We start from the raw sequence: 19307 nt of genomic DNA, 5'->3' as shown, positions 1-19307 counted from the left end.
ACCCGTATTTCTACTGCAGTACTGTACAAACGAGACTGTGGATACTTACCACTGTAAAATGAAAACAATGCGGAAAAGTTGAGTGCCTATAATGTAATAAAGTCCCGATAATCTACCACGAACATACCGGAATTTTATGGTTGTAACTCCTGATTGAATATGTGAAATATATATATCACTATAGTGAGGGGTAGTTATTGTTAGCCATTCATGTCGGAAAACGGCAACAAATGTGCAGCATTATATACGAAAACAAAAGAAAAATGACAGAAAACAAAATGTCTTATTTTGAAGCCTTCTTTGTTTTCCGTTGTGGTCTCGAAGCGGTGTGTGTAGCTTTTTTTTTTTTTCCCTCTCCCCCGGACTGTGTGCAGTTGCGTGTTTGAAAGTGACAAATCCAGTGTCGCGATCGGGTGACTACCATTATTTCTCAAGGACGTGCAACTGCCCATGACCATTTAACTTATTGCTTCTAAGTTCTAACTGTGTGCGCGGACGGTGCCAATGGCGGCTATTGTTAGCAGCGTTAGCCCTGCGAGCAAAATGTTTAGGACGTGTTTCCACGCTGCTCGTGGAGCGGCGGCACTGAATGCGTCGAGGCTCCCTCACCACAGAGCCTTTCGACTCAATGTAAGTAAACGAATCATGTTTCCATTTTGTGGCATCGCTTCGCTTTGCAACGAAGGTCGCGTTAGCGTAAATGCCCCCCAAAAATATGACGTCAGTCGGGACACCCGGAAGGGCAATTTGGACCACTAAAACACGTGATTCGCGTCATTTCCCATTTCATATTGTGAGCGGGTGTATGGTTTAAAAAGAAAACAATGAGGTGGTTTGACTTATTTTTGCCTCGTTTCAATGAGCCTTCGTGAATAGCAGCGTTTTCAAGTCTCGCGATACTTTATAACCCACTTTGACGACCAACACACGCCAAACAAGCAAGTCTTTGTGGGGTCTAGCAGCAAAACATATGGCTTTTACACTGCAAACATAATACAATACGACAATGTCGCTTGTGATTGGACGAGCAGTGGGAGCGTCCGGAAATGTCGTCACAGAAACACGTGGTATAATAATAATAATACATCTTCAGCTTTACACAAAAAACATATATTAGGCACCACTATATATAGCTAAAAAAATAGCTTGAAACCTTAACCCAGGTTTGAAACTAAACCCTGGCTTGATACCACAGTTTGAAACACTAATATTGGCTTGAAACGCTTGTTCTAATCCTAAAACAGGCTTCCAACCCTGTCTTCAAACAGATTGCAATGGTTCAATCATCAATCATTTAGCCAGTACAGTGGGATCTTGATTTACGAGTATGATTTGTTTTCTGACCAAGCTTGTAACTCAATATACTCTTACATCAAAACATTTCTCATTGAAATGAATTGAATTCCATTAATCTGTTAAAAAAAAAATTTAATAAGTTTTTTTAAATAGTTTTTAATAAAGAAAAATAGCATGTTATTGTAAGAAAACTGGGGCTGCAACTGACAATTATTTTAATAATTGACTGATCTGATGATTACTTTTTCGATTCATCAATGAAAATGATTTTTTTTTAAATATTTCCATTCCTTTATTTAAAAAAACAGGTCATTATTTCAAATTGACAGTGCAGAAAATGCACAAACACAAATTAATTATGATGCAGTTACTGGTTTGGTCCGTAACATCTCAGAAAATATGCAAAAATGTTGATAATTGTTTTCAAAAGTAAAAGATGTTTGCAAATGTCTTTTATGATGAAACACAAACATAATCGGTCTGCTTTATTGTTATCCATCAATTTTCTGAGCCGCTTCTCCTCACTAGGGTCACGGGCGTGCTGGAGCCTATCCCAGCTGTCATCGGGCAGGAGGCGGGGTACACTCTGAACTGGTTGCCAGCCAATCGCAGGGCACATACAAACAAACAACCATTCGCACTCACAGTCACGCCTACGGGCAATTTAGAGTCCCCAATACATTTAATTATTATTATTTACTACTTAATTAGTATAATAAATAGAATTATTAATATTTACTGTTGAAAGGCTGAAATTCTGAGGATTTTGACAATTTTAAGTTAGTTTCCATCAACAAAAATTGTTATTGATTTGTTTAATAATCGATTAGTTGTCAATTCATCGATTAATGGGTCCTGTGTATCTTTTAAAGAGGCCTTGTCCAAGAGCCCGACGCCAGGAAGCTAGGTGGTTCGCCTCCATGTCAGCTTCTGGGCATGAGTTTTGGCCTACTCTAGCTCCTCATTTTGTATTTGTCTGTTTGTCCCACTAAAAAAACAGCTGAAAGGGCATCAATGATGATGGCTCTCCTTTTCACTTCACCCGAGCTATGGGGTATCTAAAGTTTGCTTGTTAATTGAATTTTGTCTTGCAACACAAATTAAAAAAACAAAACAATAGACGAGGGACAGCTTGTAACTAAAAAAACTCAAAAGTCGGGGCACTTGTAAGTCAAGGTACGGCTGGATGTAATTAATAATGCCCTGACTCGACCTTTCTAGGCCATGCATAGACAGCAGCCATTTGACTCAACGCTGGAGAAGCCTCAGTTTCCTGGTGCCTCTGCGGAGTTTGTGGACCAGCTGGAGTTCATCGAGCCCAATGTCATCTCAGGCATCCCGGTGTACCGGGTGATGGACCGCCAGGGCAACATCATCAACCCTTCTCAAGACCCTCAGGTAGAGCCCATCCACCTTATTGTCCTGAGCCGGCCCACGAAAAGCAAAATGTGATTTGGAGGGCCCTCTATTTCTGACAATAATATTGATTTTTTTTAAGTTCCCCTTGAGGGAATGCAGAGTTGAAAGAAGTTTTGTCACAGGTGATATGGCATGACTCTTCCTTGTGACACACTCGTTCAGCCCTATATAAATAATTTTCGGACTTTTTTTTTGCCACGTTACAGAAAATCAGCAACAGGTGAGTTTTTCTCTGGATAAAGATAGGTTCCAAAAAAAATTTAATTTGCAAATGCCAATCTGTGAATATGCGGGGGTCAACTGTAATTGTGCTTGGGGGGCCCCCTATTGGTCACGAGGGCCTTAAGCAGCTACTTTGGTGGATTACTCTGTTACCGACAAATTGCCTCCTAAAACAAAAAATTGTGTTTTCTTCAGCTCCCCAAAGACGCAGTTCTGAACTTTTATCAAAAGATGACCCTGCTGAACACAATGGACCGCATTCTTTATGAATCCCAGAGACAGGTACTTTCTGTCCGGCACTCGTTTCCTGTTTTTAAACGTTGGGCAAATATGAATGGTGTTGATTTGTTTCCAATCACAGGGGAGGATTTCTTTCTACATGACCAACTACGGTGAGGAAGGCACGCACATCGGCAGCGCTGCCGCTCTTGAGCCAAAGGACATGGTCTTCGGCCAATACAGAGAAGCTGGTGGGTCTTAGTGTATTTATTCCAAAAATAACTCCTCAGCATTTTATTAAAAATATTTGTACAAACCTCAATTCAAATGAAGTTTGGATGTTGTGTAAAATGTAAATAAAAACAGAATAGAATGATTTGCAAATCCTTCTCAACTTATATTCAATTGAATACACTATAACTACAATATATTTCATGTTTAAACTGATACAGTTTGTTTGTATGCAAATATTATCTCATTTTGAATTTGATACCAGCAACGCATTCCAAAAAAAGCTGGGACAGGGGCAACAAGAGACTGGGGAAGTTGAGGAATGCTAAAAAACACTTCAACATTCCGCAGGTAAACGGGTTGATTCGAAACAGGTGAGTGTCATGATTGGGTATAAAAGGAGCATTCTGAAAGGCTCAGTTGTTCACAAGCAAGCATAGGGTGAGGTTCACCACTTTGTGGACAACTGTGTGAACAAATAGTCCAACAGTTTAAGAAAAATGTTTCTTAATGTACTATTGCAAGGAATTAAGGGATTTCATCATCTACGGTCCATAATGTCATCAAAAGATTCAGAGAATCTGAAGAAATCTCTACACTTAAGGGGCAAGTCCGAAAACCAACATTGAAAGCCCACAGCTGCCAAATGTTAGGGAATGTCCGTATTTTGTTATGAAAATCACTGAACGTTGTCTCGTTACGGCCGCAACCGTGATTGTTCCAGTTATTGGGGGGGGGGAAAAAAAATCCATCGTCTGACTTTACCGTCGCGTCCACTTTGAACAGCTGCTTGGTACACGCTATATTATTATGCCCCCCGGTTGCCAAGCCGCGGAGGCGAAAGTTCTCTTTGCGTCTGGTGACAATGCATTGTACCGTAAGTCACTGATCATCGTCTCCATGGTAGCGAATAAGCTACCCTTCTTACCATGCTTCTTATAAGTGTCACGAAGGGAGGACGAGGAGTGGATAGGCGAAGACGATGTCTGAGCCATGCTAATTGCTAACGTATCATTTCAAGCAGTCGCAAAACATCGAAATAAGTGATTTGGTGAAACAATGCACTTGTCACATAGGTCTGGCTGGAACCGTGTTTTCGCTGAGAGTAACCAACTTTGAACAAGAAAATAACAGGCCAATTAATACATGTTTAGAGACATACATAAAAGAGTACACGTCCACACAGGACGCAGCTTTTTGGGTATGTGTTACAGGCATCAAATTCAAAATTAGTAAATATTTGTAGAAAAAAAAGTTGATCAGTTTGAACATTAAATATATTGTAATTGTAGTGTATTACATTGACTATAGGTTGAAAAGGATTTGTAAATCATTGTATTCTGTTTTTATTTACGTTATACATAAGGTCCCAACTTCATTGGAATTGGGGTTTGTAGGTGTGGACATAGTCATAAATAGCATGTATAAGGATTGTGATGTCTAATACTAACCCTGGTTTGAAATCAATAGTTGAAACCTTAACCCAGGCTTAAAAACCTCATTTGAAACCCTAACACTGCCCTGAAACACTACCTTGAAACACTAACCCTTGTATGAAGCTCTAACCCAGGCTTGAAACCTTAATTTGAAACCCAAACCCTGGCTTTGATTCCCCCCAGAAGAGCTGGTTGCAGTGGCTGGGGAGAGGGAAGTCTGTGCTTCCCTATTAAAGCGGAAGACAGTGGATGGATGGATGGATGAATTGAAACCCTAACCCTGGCTTAAGACCCAACTTGAACCACTTACTTGAAACCCCAATTTGAATACCCAACTCCGATTTAACCAGAGTTTAAAATCCCAACTTGAAACTCTAACCCTGCCCTGAAACCCTACTTTGAAACACTAGCGCTTGTTTGAAACTTGAAAAGCTAACTTCTAACTTTCATGACCATAGAGCTTGTGTGCGCCCCCCGCAGGTGTGCTGATGTATCGTGGCTTCCCCCTGGACTCCTTCATGGCTCAATGCTATGCTAACACCGACGACCTGGGCAAAGGGCGTCAGATGCCCGTCCACTACGGTTCACGGGACCTCAACTTTGTCACCATCTCATCACCGCTGGCCACACAGATCCCACAAGGTGAGTTTGCCATCGCACAAATTGGGGCAGAGTTGGCAATTAAAAGTTTTAGCCGACAAGACCCAAGTCCAAAAATTGGTGACTTTAGTCTGACTCCAATCAAGTCGTGACTTGAGTCTATGGTGTACAGTGTGTAATGTCCTATTTCCTGTCATCCAGCGGTGGGAGCAGCGTACGCCATCAAGCGGGAGAACATCAACCGAGCTGTGATTTGTTACTTTGGAGAGGGAGCGGCCAGCGAGGGCGACGCCCACGCCGGCTTTAACTTCTCGGCCACATTGGAGTGCCCGCTCATCTTCTTTTGCCGCAACAACGGATACGCCATCTCCACCCCAACCAACGAGCAGTACAGGGGCGACGGCATCGGTAAAAAAAAAAAAAAAAAAAAAACTGCTCGTGTGGTTTTGTTTTTCTGTGTTCCACCCTTTTTAACATATTAGATAGATGGATCCAGTAGATTGATGGATGCATAGATAAATATATAGAGTAGATTGATAAATGGTAGATAAAGTAGACAGATGGGTAGATAGACAGGCAAATGTGGATGTAAAAGCTAGGTGGAAAAATAGGTCGATGGGTAGATGATAGGTAGAGCGAGAGACTAGATGGATAAATGGGTGGATTGATGATGAAAAGAGTTAGATGATAGATGTACAGTATGGATAGATAGGTTGATTGATAGGTGCATGTATAGATGGATTGATACAGTAGGATAATAAATTGATGGAAGCAAAGGTGGATGGATGACAGCAAGCCCCTCACTGAATACTGTTGCCACTACTATTAATAGTAATCATAATAGTAATAACACTAATACTGCGTAATGGTTAACAGCTGCTCGCGGTCCCGGCTATGGCATGCTTTCCATCCGCGTGGACGGGAACGACGTCTTCGCCGTGTACAATGTCACCAAGGAGGCTCGGCGCAGAGCCGTCGCCGAGAACCAGCCCTTCCTCATTGAGGCCATGACGTATAGGTGAGTGAGTGGAAAGGGTCATATGGCCGTACAATTGCACCAAATACTAGAAATAAGTTCGGGCAAGGCAGCATTTATTTTTTTTTCAAATATTTGTAGACTCACCAAGCTCGTGACGCAAAACACTGGGGTTTTTTTGGCGGCATGGTAGCTGACTGGTTAGCACATCTGCCTCACAGTTCTGAGGACCTGGGTTCAAATCCGGCCTCGCCTGTGTGGAGTTTGCATGTTCTCCCTGTACCTGCGTGGGTTTTCTCCGGGTACTCTGGTTTCCTCCCACATCCCCAAAACATGCGTGGTAGGTTGATTGAAGACTCTAAATTGCCCCAATGTGTGAATGTGAGTTTGAATGGTTGTTTGCCCTGCGATTGGCTGGGGTCCAGTTAATGGTGTACACCGCCTCTCGCTCGAAGTGAGCTGAGATAGGCTCCAGCATGCCTGCGACCCTACTGAGGATAAGCGCTACAGAAAATGGATGGATGGATGGATGGATATTCATTGCTTAAATGCTCAACATCAATGCTAGTTTTGTTAGCCCGTCTACAGTGTTTTGCATCGTGTGTGAGCATTAAGCTAGTGGAAGGCAAAATTGTGTGGTTGTTTTAAATTCACGTGTAATTCTCTTTGTTCAATGTTTAGTTTGACAGTCAACTACAAATATGAGTGGCAATAAACAGCCTGAAGCCTATTTTGTGTTCACTGTCTGACAAACTGATGCTACCGTCTAGGACTCGTCACTCAAATTTTTGCTTGCAACTCAAGACAAAAAAATGGCAGAGCAACAGCTGGTATTTCAAAAAACTCATAAATCGGGCCAATCATAAGTCAAATTACCACTGTACGCACCTTGGCTCACTAAAGGTTGGGAAACACTGGTCTATACGTCATGTTAATATGTTTCGGCTTTTGTTTTGTACAGGATCGGCCACCACAGTACCAGCGACGACAGCTCAGCGTACCGCTCGGTGGACGAAGTCAACTACTGGGACAAGCAGGACCACCCTATCTCGCGCCTACGCCACTACATGGCGTCACGGGGCTGGTGGAGCGAGGACGATGAGCGTGCCTGGCGCAAGCAGTCACGCAAGACCGTCATGGAGGTCTTCGAACGGGCCGAGAAGCGCCTAAAACCCAACCCAGAGCTGCTGTTCACCGACGTCTACGAGGAGATGACGCCCGCCCTCAACAAGCAGCGTGAGTCGCTCTTCAGGCACGTGCAACAATACAAGGAGCACTACCCCTTGGACCTCTACGATAAAGACTCTCACTAAATAATTTATACCAGGAGTTCTCAAACTGGGGAATCCGAAGTACATGAGCCGTAGCTTGGGGATCTGCAAAAAAAATTTGAATCAGTTTTCATAACCTTTCAAAAAAAGTGCATTCCTAAATATCAGTAGCCTAATAGCATATGTTGCCTAAGTCATTAATAAGTTACTGTATCAATAAAAAGAACATTGTGCTTGCGAAAAATGTTTTTATTCTTTGTGGAGCAAATTGGCTGTTCATTTGTTCAATGTTTTTTCTTGTTTTCCCGAAACTGTTCAAGTTTGACTTAGGCAACCACAGACACTTTCCAAAAAAATTGCCTATCATGGAAACATTTATTTATTTCATTAATTCAATTCAAAAAGTAAAACTTTTATAGATTATAGATTCAGGTCCCATAATTTACACACTTTCAAGTACCTTAATTTCTCGTGTATAATGTGCACCCATGTATAATACGCACCCCCAAAGTTGACCTCAAACTCCTGGAAAACCCTTCTACCCATGTATAATGCATTTTTACAATGCACGATTTTGCTTCTACCCATATGATTAAAACGAAGTATTATCCGTATTTTCTTAGTTTTTTTTCAAAGAATGATTCTGTAGTTAAGCACTTTATTTGAACCCGTAATCCTTTTTTTAATTTACTTGCTCTTCTTTTGAAATTCACAGCCCTACGTTTATTTAGTAAATTAAAAAACACACAGTTGTGCTCATATGTTCGATTACCCCGGCAGAATTTGTAAGATGGGAACAATTCTTGAAAGAAACGAAGGACCAGGCGAAACACATTTAATTTAATGGGATTCAAATTAAACAGTCAAGCATTTCAGAAAAGCATTATCATTCAACAAAACATAACCATAAATAAATTAATTATGGTTGTTGTTCAGTCATCAGTCATATTTAAAAAAAATATTTCACAAATTCTGCCAGGGTATGTACATTTATGAGCAGAACTGTACATATATGCAGTCATACGTACCCGTGTCATATTGGAATGAAAGTGTAGGCGACACCTTTTCTATAACCACTAGGTGGCGGTGGCATTTTGGAATGAAAGTGTACAGCTTTTTCATAACCACTAGATGGGGGCATACATTTATAAAATGTGAATGATTTTTCCATTTGCCCCTATACCTATGTATAACGCGCACTATTGACTTTTGACAATTTTGGGGTGTGGGGTGCGCATTATACACGAGAAATTACGGTATTTATTTTCACATAATTTGGGAGTCCAGCTCATAAAACCCACAAAATCTGGAATTCAAAAAATTAGTATACTGTGAAGAAATCAGCCCAAATTTTGCAGGCCATAAATGTTTTAAACTGAGTGTCACACACTAATGCTCTACTAAACTCAAAGCACCTGCACAGGTTTCTGCAGGTATTATTCAATTGCTTCAATTTGGTTAAATTGTCTCAGCTGGGTTCAATATGGGGAAGACTGTAGACTTGACAACTGGCCAGAAGACCTTCATTAATGATGGGTCAGCCACAAACGTTCATAGCTTGGGAGGCTGGCTGTTCACAGAGTGCATATCAAGCAGATCAATGGAAAGTCTAGTGGAAGGAGAAAAGGTGCCGGGAGAAGATGCACCAACAAGAGACATGACTGTGGGCTTCAGCGTATTATCAAACAGAGAACATTCAAGAATCTAACAGAGATCCAGAAAGAGTGGAATGAGTCACAGCTTCAAAAACCACCACATTCAGACGCATCCGGGAGATGGGTTACAACTGTTGGGTTCCTTGGGTCAAGACACTTGTGAGCCTGAGCTAACGTAGGAAGTGTCTCAACTAGGCCAAGGAGAAGGACTGGATTGTTGGTCAGTGGTCCAAGGTCTTCTTTTCTGATGAAAGTAAAGTGTGTCATTCATTCGTGAATCAAGCTCCAAGGGTCTGGAGGAAGACGGGTGAAGAACAGAACCCAAGCTGCTTGAGCTCCAGTGTGAAATATCCAGTCATGGGTGTGAAATATCCAGACATGGGACATTAAAAGTTGGGAAAAGAACATATTTCATAGATTTATTCAATAAATAAGACATGAGTGTGATCTATTTGGACATTTGAACGATCTTACATCATGAAGTCAGAAACAAATATTGGAAATGGATAAACGTTGCGTCTGTATGAAGCACCCGTAAAATTTCCTTTTCCACAGTAACTTGAATAACAGTCAAAAATTAGATTCAATTGTATATAATAATATAGGTTAAAATAAATGCAAGATAAAATTAGCTCATGGATTTATTAAGAATTGTCCCACAATGAAGTCAGTTTTTCAGTAAGAGATATTGACAGAAACATATTACATCCATGTGAAGCACCTGCAAAATATCTGCTGTAATTTTCTGTTCACTGGATCATTGAATACCAATTAAAGTTCGTTGAAAGAGACATGGCAATGATGATGCATTTTATATAAATATATGTAAAAGTCTGCTGCTATTATTATATTTAAAAATATAAATTAAAAAAAACTAAGTACAATGAAACCTCAACTGGCATTCAGTATAAAAATTAGTTTTTTTTCTTCCCAAAACCGTCCTTATCAAAATTAAACATGGGGTATGAGAATTATTGCTTGATATGAAACATAAAATCAATGAATTAGCTATAAATAAAAACAATTGTAGGTGATGCCCCTTCTCTGTATTCAATCTTAAGTACAAAACAGAGAGCTGTACATCTTTGGAACATTAATAATACATTCAGTGAATTTCATTTCAATATGATACCTATTATCACGATAGACATACCATAACTGTTCCTGTAGACTATGTTACAGTGTACAAAACAATAAGTTGATGGTTGTTTAATCTTAGAGGAAAGTTCACCAATGTGTGTGAAATGGCCCTGGTCTGCTCAAGACAGTTTTTTCGCTAAAGTCAACCAAATGAAGACTTGTGGGATATATTGGCGCTGACCAGTGACGTCAACCACACGGTTAACTTTGACGGTGGCGTTAACCAACGACGTGACTAACCATATTTTGAACAACGCATATTTAACAGTCGGTTAGCTAACGGTTGGTTAAGAATTTAACCGGTGGTTAGGGGTTAACCAGTGGTTAAAATAACCGAGTATTGAACAACCAGGCCCAGAATGTTTTCGAGGACTTCATGATTCCTTCTGCTGAGGATTAACATATTGTTTTGAAAGTACCATATTTTGATTGATTTAATGTGACACTAATTTCTTTTTTCCCCACTACAAAAACAGAAGTAAATGGTGATTTCTTCACAGTATTCTATTTTTTTAAATTCCTGATTTTGTGGGGTTTATGAGCTGGAAACCCAAATTATGTAGAAATAAATACATACTTGAAATTGTGGGCCCTGAATCTATGAAAGTTTAACTTATTGAATGGAATTATGGAAATAAACTTTTCCATAATATTCAGATTTCTGTTTGGAAAGGGTCTATATGCCATAAGACTTATATGGGTAACTGAAACCAGTTTCTCCTCCCTAACTTAGCTTTAGGCCAAGTCAAAGCTCTGCTATAATAATGACATGTCACTGCATAACTCTGACCTCCCTGTATGAAAAACGTTTAACAAAAGGTGTTTTGTTACATGCGTCTTTTTTCAAGAGCAAATGGCCTTTTTTGTTTTTAAATAAATGAGTCTTTTCCAGAACAAGTCGTAAAATGTCAAACCAAAAACTTTTTATTTTCTTCAAAATGTACTTGTTAAAATGACTCTTCGTCAAACTGAGTCAAGTAGCACAAAATTACGAATATCTTGAAAGAATACAACTTGTGACTTTTTATACAGACAAAGAAAATGCCTTTGTTCTTGTAAAATTCAATTTGTTTTTTTTTAAGTATGAATTCGTTATCGTAACAACTTTTTTTCCACTCAATTCCTTTTATTAGTAGGTGCCTTTCAGGGCACTCAAGGCCACCGTAAAATAGGAGACTTCTTAATTCTTATGTCATTTAGGGGTACACGTCACTAGCCTAATGTCATGTTATTTTTAACTTGCTGTCACAATATCAAATAATACCAATGTGGTTGTCAAAAAACAAGGTAATCTGCACAGGTTGAATTATTATTCTTTTTTTCCCCCCTTTTAACCGTTCAAATATGGCTGAAGCAACTATGCTTTTAGGCCAACCACATGTTGTGGTAGTTATGTTAGGATTATAAAGGGCTCCTTGGAAAATGATATCCCCAATATGGGTTCACTAGACCAAGACGGTTTGAGAACGCCTGCTTTATACTGACGCACAACAATGTAGTTTTGATGAGGATTGTGTGTTTTTATATATGTTCTCCTGCTTGGTGCCTTACAGTTAGCACACTTCCTTGTCATATATCACTAACTGTAAACAGAAGGATACGAGTGGATGCCGTGCGAATAACAAAGTTGAATATGTTACATGTATCCTCATCTGGTTTATTTAATGGATTTTAGTGGGTTGTATGAAACTCATCGATAGCACAACGATGTAGCTTCTTTCTTGCCCTGTGTTTTGTGAACAAAATAAAAACATCCAACTCGAAACTGGTAGTTCTGTCAATTTTTTTTTTCTAATTGAAAATATTTTCCAGTATTTATGAATTAATTTTTCCTATTTGTTATCCAATATTGTATTTGTCCATCTCTTTGTTTTCCATTTTTCTGATGTTGGTATTTTTGTATTAATTTTTCCACTGTTTTTGTATTTTTCAATTGTCCTTTTTGTATTTCTGCCAAATATTGTTTTTTCTAATATTTTCCACACCCGCGACCCTAGTGAGGCTAAGCGGAATGGAAGCTGAATGAATGACTATATATTCTACTATAAGTATTTCTCTATCCTTTGTATTTTGTGGTCAAGTCTTAGTTTGGTTCACAAACTATCAGTCCAATGGGTTGTGTTGTATTAATGAACATTTCAACAGAACTTTGTAGACGTACAGAGTTCCATCTTTGGTTGTTAGCTACAGACTACCTTTTTCCCGATTAGCACAACACCAAAACTTTCTCTCCTGGCTTCCACGAACTAAACTTTTCTCCACTTAAGTTCCTTCTGTTTGCTGGCAAGCTACTTCCTGGTTTGTGGAAGATGGCTGACGATGTGTAAACATTCAGTCATTCGGTTGCCATTTTGATTGGACTGTTCCATTTGCATTTTTATTTTTTGGTTTCGGTCCTTATTTTTACAAACTAAACTTCCTCAATTTATCAAGTTGCATCTTTGTTGGCTAGCAGGCTATTTTCTGGTTGTTTGGCAGCAATTTTGATCGCAACGTTCCATTCACACCAAAGTCGTCGATGTGCAAATCTGAGTTCTTGGTTATCATTTGCATTATCTTGCAAACCGGCAAAGACAAAAAAATAAAGTGCACCAAAAATACTAAACCGAAAAATGTTTTTAATAGTCCCACTGAAATGTACTGCGTTGGTCCTCGTGTGCAGCAAAATTATTTTTTAATTATGTCACAATGTTAAACAAGGTCTGATCAGACATTTAAATGTTTCTGTGGTTGGAAATTTGATATTAAACCACGCAGTCCAACGTTTCATCTTCACCTCCATCATCCCTAAAATATTCCGCCTCAACAGGTCAGCAGGGGACTGTGGATGCCCCTCCAAATTCTCTTCACCTGCTGGGGGGACCGGCGGTGGACCAGGATCAACTTCTTGTAGACGCACAGGTTCTCACGGTCCCTCTCTCGAATGTCGAAGGTCTGGAAGCCGGCGTGTGCCTCGGGCGAGACCCCCAGGGCACTGAAGCACATGCCCACGTAGACGTCGTCAATGGGGAAGAAGGGAATGACTTCGCAAGTCGAATAGAGCGGTGCCAGCAACGCCCCCGAGATGACGAAGCCTCCGCCGCCCACGTAGGCCGGGTATGGTCCCTCATAGAAGCTCATGGGGATGAAGTACTTGCTCTTGGGGTCCCGCAGGGGGCTTGCCGTCTTTATCACGTGTCCGGCGTACAACCGTGAGGCCTTGGAAGAGTCGAGCGAGAGGAGGTAGCCCAGCAGAGCCGGAGTGTTGACCACAACGTCGTCGTCTCCGCTGAAGATGAAGGAGACCCGCGGACACCTATCCAGGGTCCACTGCAGGAAGGTGTTGATCTTGAGGGTCAGGTTGAACAAGGACTCATGGAAGTCGGCCTGCAGTACGTCGCCGTAGCGCTCAGCTTCAAACCTGAGCCATTCACGCCAATTCAGCACTTTTGTTGCTAGATAGAGAAACTTTTTAGACTCCCTTTGAAATTTTTTCCTCGGGGGGGGGGGGGCACCTACCAACAAATCTAGCCACTTACTCTAAATTAAGAACAAATACAGCAGATTTAATAAGTCCACATACCACTGTTCAAATGCCGTGTTTGTGTGCAAAAAAACAATGAGACCAAGACAATTATTATTATTTTTTTTTTATCTTTTCAATAGGTGAAATAAATTGTGTGCACACCCTCTAAGAACGTGGGATGTGGCTGTGTTCAGAATTAACAAATCACATTAAAACTCAAAAAGGGCGTCAGCACGCACCTGCCATCTTTTAAAATACCTCAAATTAACCCCAATTAAATTTCAGATGTTCTATTAGGTTTTTGCTGACATGTTTTCCTCTCTCGAACAGGAGCCTGAAGCTTTTGTACCAACACTAACTGCTATTTGGAACTTGTCATAATTCCCTCCACCTTGACTTAAAGGCCCTTTTTGGTGTGCAGGCTTTTTAAATCCACTTAAATCGCAAATCAAGGCAAACTACTCTGAGATATTTCTTCTTACCAGGCAGTTTTGTGTAAGAGCATTTCACTTGCTTCAAGCATTTTCCAGTAAAAATCTGAAGGTGTTAACTTTTTTTTTTTTTTTTTTTTTTATAAATAAAATGGAGATTTTTGGTGATTAACTTTATCTTAAAATAAGAAATGCAGTGATTCGTGATGGGGCTGAGCCCTGCTGGGAATAGCGAACATCCGCAAGTAATTGAAGTCCCCCAATCAAAAGGATTTGTAATTGCATGCAGTTGCCACAAGGTGGTGGAAAGCACTAATTTCGCCAAAAAGCCCAATTAAATTCTAATTGTTTCCCTGGGAGCAAAATATCACTATAAACTATTATCGCTTGCTTTGGCCGAAGCGCAAAAATAAGTTTTTCAGCCAAATAATGAAGGATAGGTCCCCCCCAGAATTAAATAAATGCATAACTAAATCAAAAACGCGAATATGCTGGTGTTCACCCTACCATGGTAGGTGTAAGTACAGTAGTAAAATTATACCAGGTTTAGTTTGGGGGTTTTTAAGGCTAAAAACAAGAAAAAAAAATAATTTAATGGGTAATTTTGCTGAAATTAATAAATTCCCAATCAATAGAACAGGAAAATTTGGCTTGACAAGATTTAAAGAGTAAATGTACATTAGCTAGCCTCAAAAATATAATCTGATGTCTGAAAATGTAGACTACCTAAACCTGTAGGATTTTTATGTTCCTTATTTGAAGACAGACCTTTTTATAAATTGGAATAAAATCTCAACATCAAATTTTCAATAATATTTTGAACGGACAAACTGCTTGAAGCAAGTGACAAAAATGACACGAAAATTGCCTGGTAAGAAGATATTTTTTAATAAGAAATAAAAAAATATATAACAAGAAATGGCAAACAAAATTTAAAGCATATTTTGCCATGATCTCAGATTTTTAATCTTGGTTAGTTTTTAAGTTTCTGCAGTGATCAATTGCTATGTCATTTAGCAACTTCTAGAACCAAATCTTGCCATGCGCGACACCCCCTTAAATTTTGCAGGCAACACTTAACTGTAGCAGTGCGCTGAGGTCTGGGTCGTCCGTTGAGGCGGCGCCCAGCATGAACACGGTCCTCACACGTAGGCCACCGTCATGGAGGCACTCCCGTCCCCAGGTGTCACGCACCGCCTGTGTAAAATAAATAACATTCAAAGTAGGCCTGTCAATAAAGTGCCTTGCCTTTGTCAGTGACGCTCAAAGTGTGGTACCGCTAATGGCTAGTGGTCCACAGGCTTTCTCTAGTGGTAAGCAAAAGAATCACTGCCTAAGTACAGTTCAGCTGTATTCCACTTTTAATGTCAATACATTTGCATTTAATTCAGTATTTTAGAGAACGATTTAAGTGAAAACACCTGCCGCTGCTCAAAGTTAGCTGGCATGGACTTGATGGCGAAGAGCAGGAAGGTAGCGTTCTCTCCACACTTGTCAGGCTGGTCCATGAGGAACGGGGGCGATCGACACTTCATTCCCCGCAGAAAATTCTGCAGCAGGAGCGGGTACGAGGCCAAATTGTGCACGTTCGTGTCCATCAGATCCTGATTGGTCTCTCGGCAGTGATGCCAAGGCGGATCCCGGCTCAACGGGTCCTTGGCCTTGTCTGTGTGTTTGAGACCAGAGTGCAGAAGCCGGTTCCAGTACGCTCCATTTTCTGGGATGGAATTCCTGAACGCGGAAGATACGTTGATCTTTGGCGGGGTTGGTACTTGGGTTCGGACCGGGGTTCGAACCGCCGTTTGACGCACCAAGGCTCGCTTTGGAGCCTGTTCTGCTCCAGAGACTACCTCCTTGTGTACAGTGGAGTAGAGGAAGACGAGGAATAACGCGGACAGGAGAAGCATCGCTCGGAACCTCTGAGTGAGTCTCATGAGGGCGCTAGGCGTGGATCATCATCTACGAGTGAAGGACCGACCTGTGTGCAGGGAGTGAAAGATGAAAGGAGTTCATGTATGTCAGTGCAGAATTGGAGGTAACCGGAGCATAGTGGAGCAGCTCAAAGGCAGGGCGAGATTATTTAAAGATTTTAAAACAAGTAAAATAATATTAAATGAACTCGAAAGTGTACAGTGGAGAGAGGTCAGAGTCTGAGTTATGTGCTCCCTCTTACATGTTCCCGTAAAGAGGCGGGCAGCAGCATTTTGAGCCAACTGGAGACGTTTTGAGGCAGGCCTGGCTGCGTCCAAATGAAGTGCATTACAGTAGCCTAGCAGTGATGTGATAAAGGCATGGATTACTGTTTCAAAGTGCTAAGGTTTATAAAAATAAATAAATAAAAAACACGACAAACCCCGTACACATGAATGGCAAAGGTGACGTCATTTGTCCTAGGCCAGCATTGCAGATATCTGTAATTCAGTTTGAACTAGGGCAAAGCTGAATTCCAGAAATCGGTTTCTGTCATTTTGACGAGTCACAATCGCATTACAGATACCTTCAATGAAAATTCCAACTAGTGAAAATGTCATGACAACTACTCAGAAAGATATTGTTGCGAGCTAAAACGTTAATACCGGATTGTCAAATGTCGTTTTTAAATGTCCTATCTGCACAATTCACAAGATTTCACCTGGGGATGGGTACGAAACATGACCGCAAATGGAAGAGATGCGTTTAAGGTTTAGAACTGCCTGGGGAAATGTAGCTTCTGTTAATGCGTTATGTGACCATGATTGTTAGTCAACTACTCATAAGCTACAGTATTTGATTAAAAGCCTTGTTGCGGCCAAGCTGCTAAGAAATGTAGTCAAGCTGCTACTTGTAATGTCACCACTGCCCACATTGTGCCCTAAAACACCCCCCAAAAAATGGGGGGGGGGGGGGGGTGTAGAGCAGGGTGAAACACTCTCACTCCCGTTCATAATTTCCTTCCTGACCACTGGTTGGAACCAAATTGAATCTCAGCTGTTTCCCTGGACCACAGCGGCCTTGTTCATATTACTGGTCAGCGGGAACCCAAACAATCTTGAGGTAAGTTGATGGAATATCTTACATGTGGGGGCATTTTCCCCAGACTAAGATGCCCCTATTCAATACTTTACATTTTGTTTTACAAAAACAAAGTTGCAGTTTGGTGTGATTTCATTGTTGTATGGATTAAGTGATTTAATTGCTCTGTAAGTTAGCCATTCTAATATTTTCAAACAAAATAGACATGTTTTCTTAAAAGGGGGGGGGGGGGCATCATACCCCGCTTCCCTTTAATTTTAATTGAGGGGGGCTTAAATCGACCTAACGACACCATTACAGACAATGAGGTTAATTTCGTCCAAAGTCCAAATTGACAAACAAATTAGCTTCCATTTCAGGAGCGTCTGTTCCATAAGTTGTTGTGGCGGCGGTGGTCTTGGTTACCCTCTCCACGGGTGTACATGGTGTGTTAAACACCACGCAATTAAGCATGGACCTCCTAATTACAGGGGCTCGGCTCAATAGAAGCAGAAGCAAACAAGCTCGCATATGAACGCTATATTGAGGCGACTTAAACATACATTGGGAGGGGGGAAGAAAAATAGCAACCAAACTTACTGGAACGTGGCTTCCCGAGGCTGCTTGCGGTTCAACGACGCCGAGGATCACGTGACCTTACCGAGAAGGTTTGTTGAAAACATCCACAGCTGTGGGTGGGGAGGTACTATTGATGTAATGGTGCGCAAGGGACTAGCGTACGCGGCGGAGGTCGAACACCGAACACGTGGTTACGCAGCATAAGAAGGCACGCTCAGGCCTAGTGTTTTTCCATTTGCTTTATTATTTATGGTATATACAAGTGTGTTTTTAAATACATATTTACTGGAATTATGACGTTAGTGTAGTTTATTGAATAGTGATGTAGGCCAAATTGCGTATAAAATGGGGTTACTAACCTGAACTACTTTTTATTCTTGAAAATAATATACTCCCCCCTTATTTCTCAGGTATAGCACTTTTTATGTTATAAAAAAAAAATCTGGCTTCAGTCTTGTAATAATATTTTTTCTCAAATATCATTAACCTAACCGGCAGAGTGAACGACTGGTTAGCACATCTGCCTCACAGTTCTGGGGACCGGGGTTCAAATCCTGGGCCCGCCTGTGTGGAGTTTGCATGTTCTCCCCGTGCCTGCGTGGGTTTTCTCCGGACACTCCGGTTTCCTCCCACATCCCAAAAACATGCATGGTAGGTTAATTGACAACTCTAAATTGCCCGTAGGTGCATTCTGGGATTTGTAATATTAGTGGCGCATGTGCTATATACTGGCGGGCCAGCTCTAATACACATTTGATATGGTCTTGCGGGCCAAATATAGTTACATCGTGGGCCAAATTTGGCCCCCGGGCCTGAGTTTGACATATGTGCCCTAGGCCGTAGTTCGATGATTGACTTTGTGGTTGTGTGATCTGACTTGCGGCCGCATGTCCTTGACATTCGGGTAAAGAGAGGGGCGGAGCTGTCAACCGATCACCACCTGGTGGTGTGTTGGTTTCGATGGTGGGCGAAGATGCCAGTCCGACCTGGCAGACCCAAATGTATTGTGAGGGTCTGCTAGGGAATGCCTGACAGAGTCCCCTGTCAGAAGGAGTTTCAACTCCCACCTCTGACAGAACTTCACCCACGTCCCAGGGGAGGCGGGGGACATTGAGTCCGAGTGGACTCCTCCATTGTTGCGGCGGCTAACCGAAGCTGCGGCAGTAAAGTGGTCGGTGCCTGTCGTGGCGGCAATCTCCGAACACGGTGGACACCAGCGGTTAAGGGATGCTGTCAAGCTGAAAGGAGAAGTCTTATCGAGCCTTTTTGGCCTGTTGGACTCCCGAGGCAGCTGATGGGTACCGGCAAGTCAAGCAGAATGCAGCTTTTGTGGTCG

The 19307-nt window shown here is 41.3% G+C and overlaps 2 protein-coding genes across 2 annotated transcripts; one reads left to right on the top strand and one right to left on the bottom strand.

The window, feature by feature from the left end:
* Positions 1 to 360: 360 nt before the first annotated feature.
* Positions 361 to 12218, top strand: bckdha (branched chain keto acid dehydrogenase E1 subunit alpha). The gene is made up of 8 exons (XM_061681721.1): positions 361 to 630; positions 2518 to 2694; positions 3133 to 3219; positions 3299 to 3407; positions 5304 to 5465; positions 5625 to 5831; positions 6300 to 6441; positions 7361 to 12218. The coding sequence occupies exons 1-8, from the start codon at positions 505 to 507 to the stop codon at positions 7710 to 7712; spliced, it is 1362 nt and encodes a 453-aa protein (XP_061537705.1). The 5' UTR covers positions 361 to 504; the 3' UTR covers positions 7713 to 12218.
* Positions 11590 to 18087, bottom strand: b3gnt2l (UDP-GlcNAc:betaGal beta-1,3-N-acetylglucosaminyltransferase 2, like). Its single transcript, XM_061681722.1, has 4 exons — positions 17993 to 18087; positions 15823 to 16379; positions 15483 to 15598; positions 11590 to 13865 (listed from the first exon to the last, which is right to left on the bottom strand). The coding sequence occupies exons 2-4, from the start codon at positions 16333 to 16335 to the stop codon at positions 13268 to 13270; spliced, it is 1227 nt and encodes a 408-aa protein (XP_061537706.1). The 5' UTR covers positions 16336 to 16379; positions 17993 to 18087; the 3' UTR covers positions 11590 to 13267.
* Positions 18088 to 19307: the final 1220 nt, after the last annotated feature.

This window comes from Phycodurus eques, chromosome 7, assembly GCF_024500275.1.
Source record: "Phycodurus eques isolate BA_2022a chromosome 7, UOR_Pequ_1.1, whole genome shotgun sequence".
In the NCBI taxonomy this organism is placed as follows: Eukaryota; Metazoa; Chordata; class Actinopteri; order Syngnathiformes; family Syngnathidae; genus Phycodurus; species Phycodurus eques.
The sequence above is the reverse complement of the archived record's forward strand: the minus strand, read 5'-3'. Positions and strand labels throughout refer to the sequence as shown.

Coding starts and splice junctions, on each gene's coding strand:
- bckdha (XM_061681721.1), top strand. CDS start 505: ATGGCGGCTATTGTTAGCAGCGTTAGCCCTGCGAGCAAAATGTTTAGG. Junction 3,408..5,303: donor CGGCCAATACAGAGAAGCTG/GTGGGTCTTAGT, acceptor CGCCCCCCGCAG/GTGTGCTGATGTATCGTGGC. Junction 5,832..6,299: donor GTACAGGGGCGACGGCATCG/GTAAAAAAAAAA, acceptor AATGGTTAACAG/CTGCTCGCGGTCCCGGCTAT.
- b3gnt2l (XM_061681722.1), bottom strand. CDS start 16,335: ATGAGACTCACTCAGAGGTTCCGAGCGATGCTTCTCCTGTCCGCGTTA. Junction 15,599..15,822: donor CTAACTTTGAGCAGCGGCAG/GTGTTTTCACTT, acceptor TATTTTACACAG/GCGGTGCGTGACACCTGGGG. Junction 13,866..15,482: donor GACCTCAGCGCACTGCTACA/GTTAAGTGTTGC, acceptor TGAATGGCTCAG/GTTTGAAGCTGAGCGCTACG.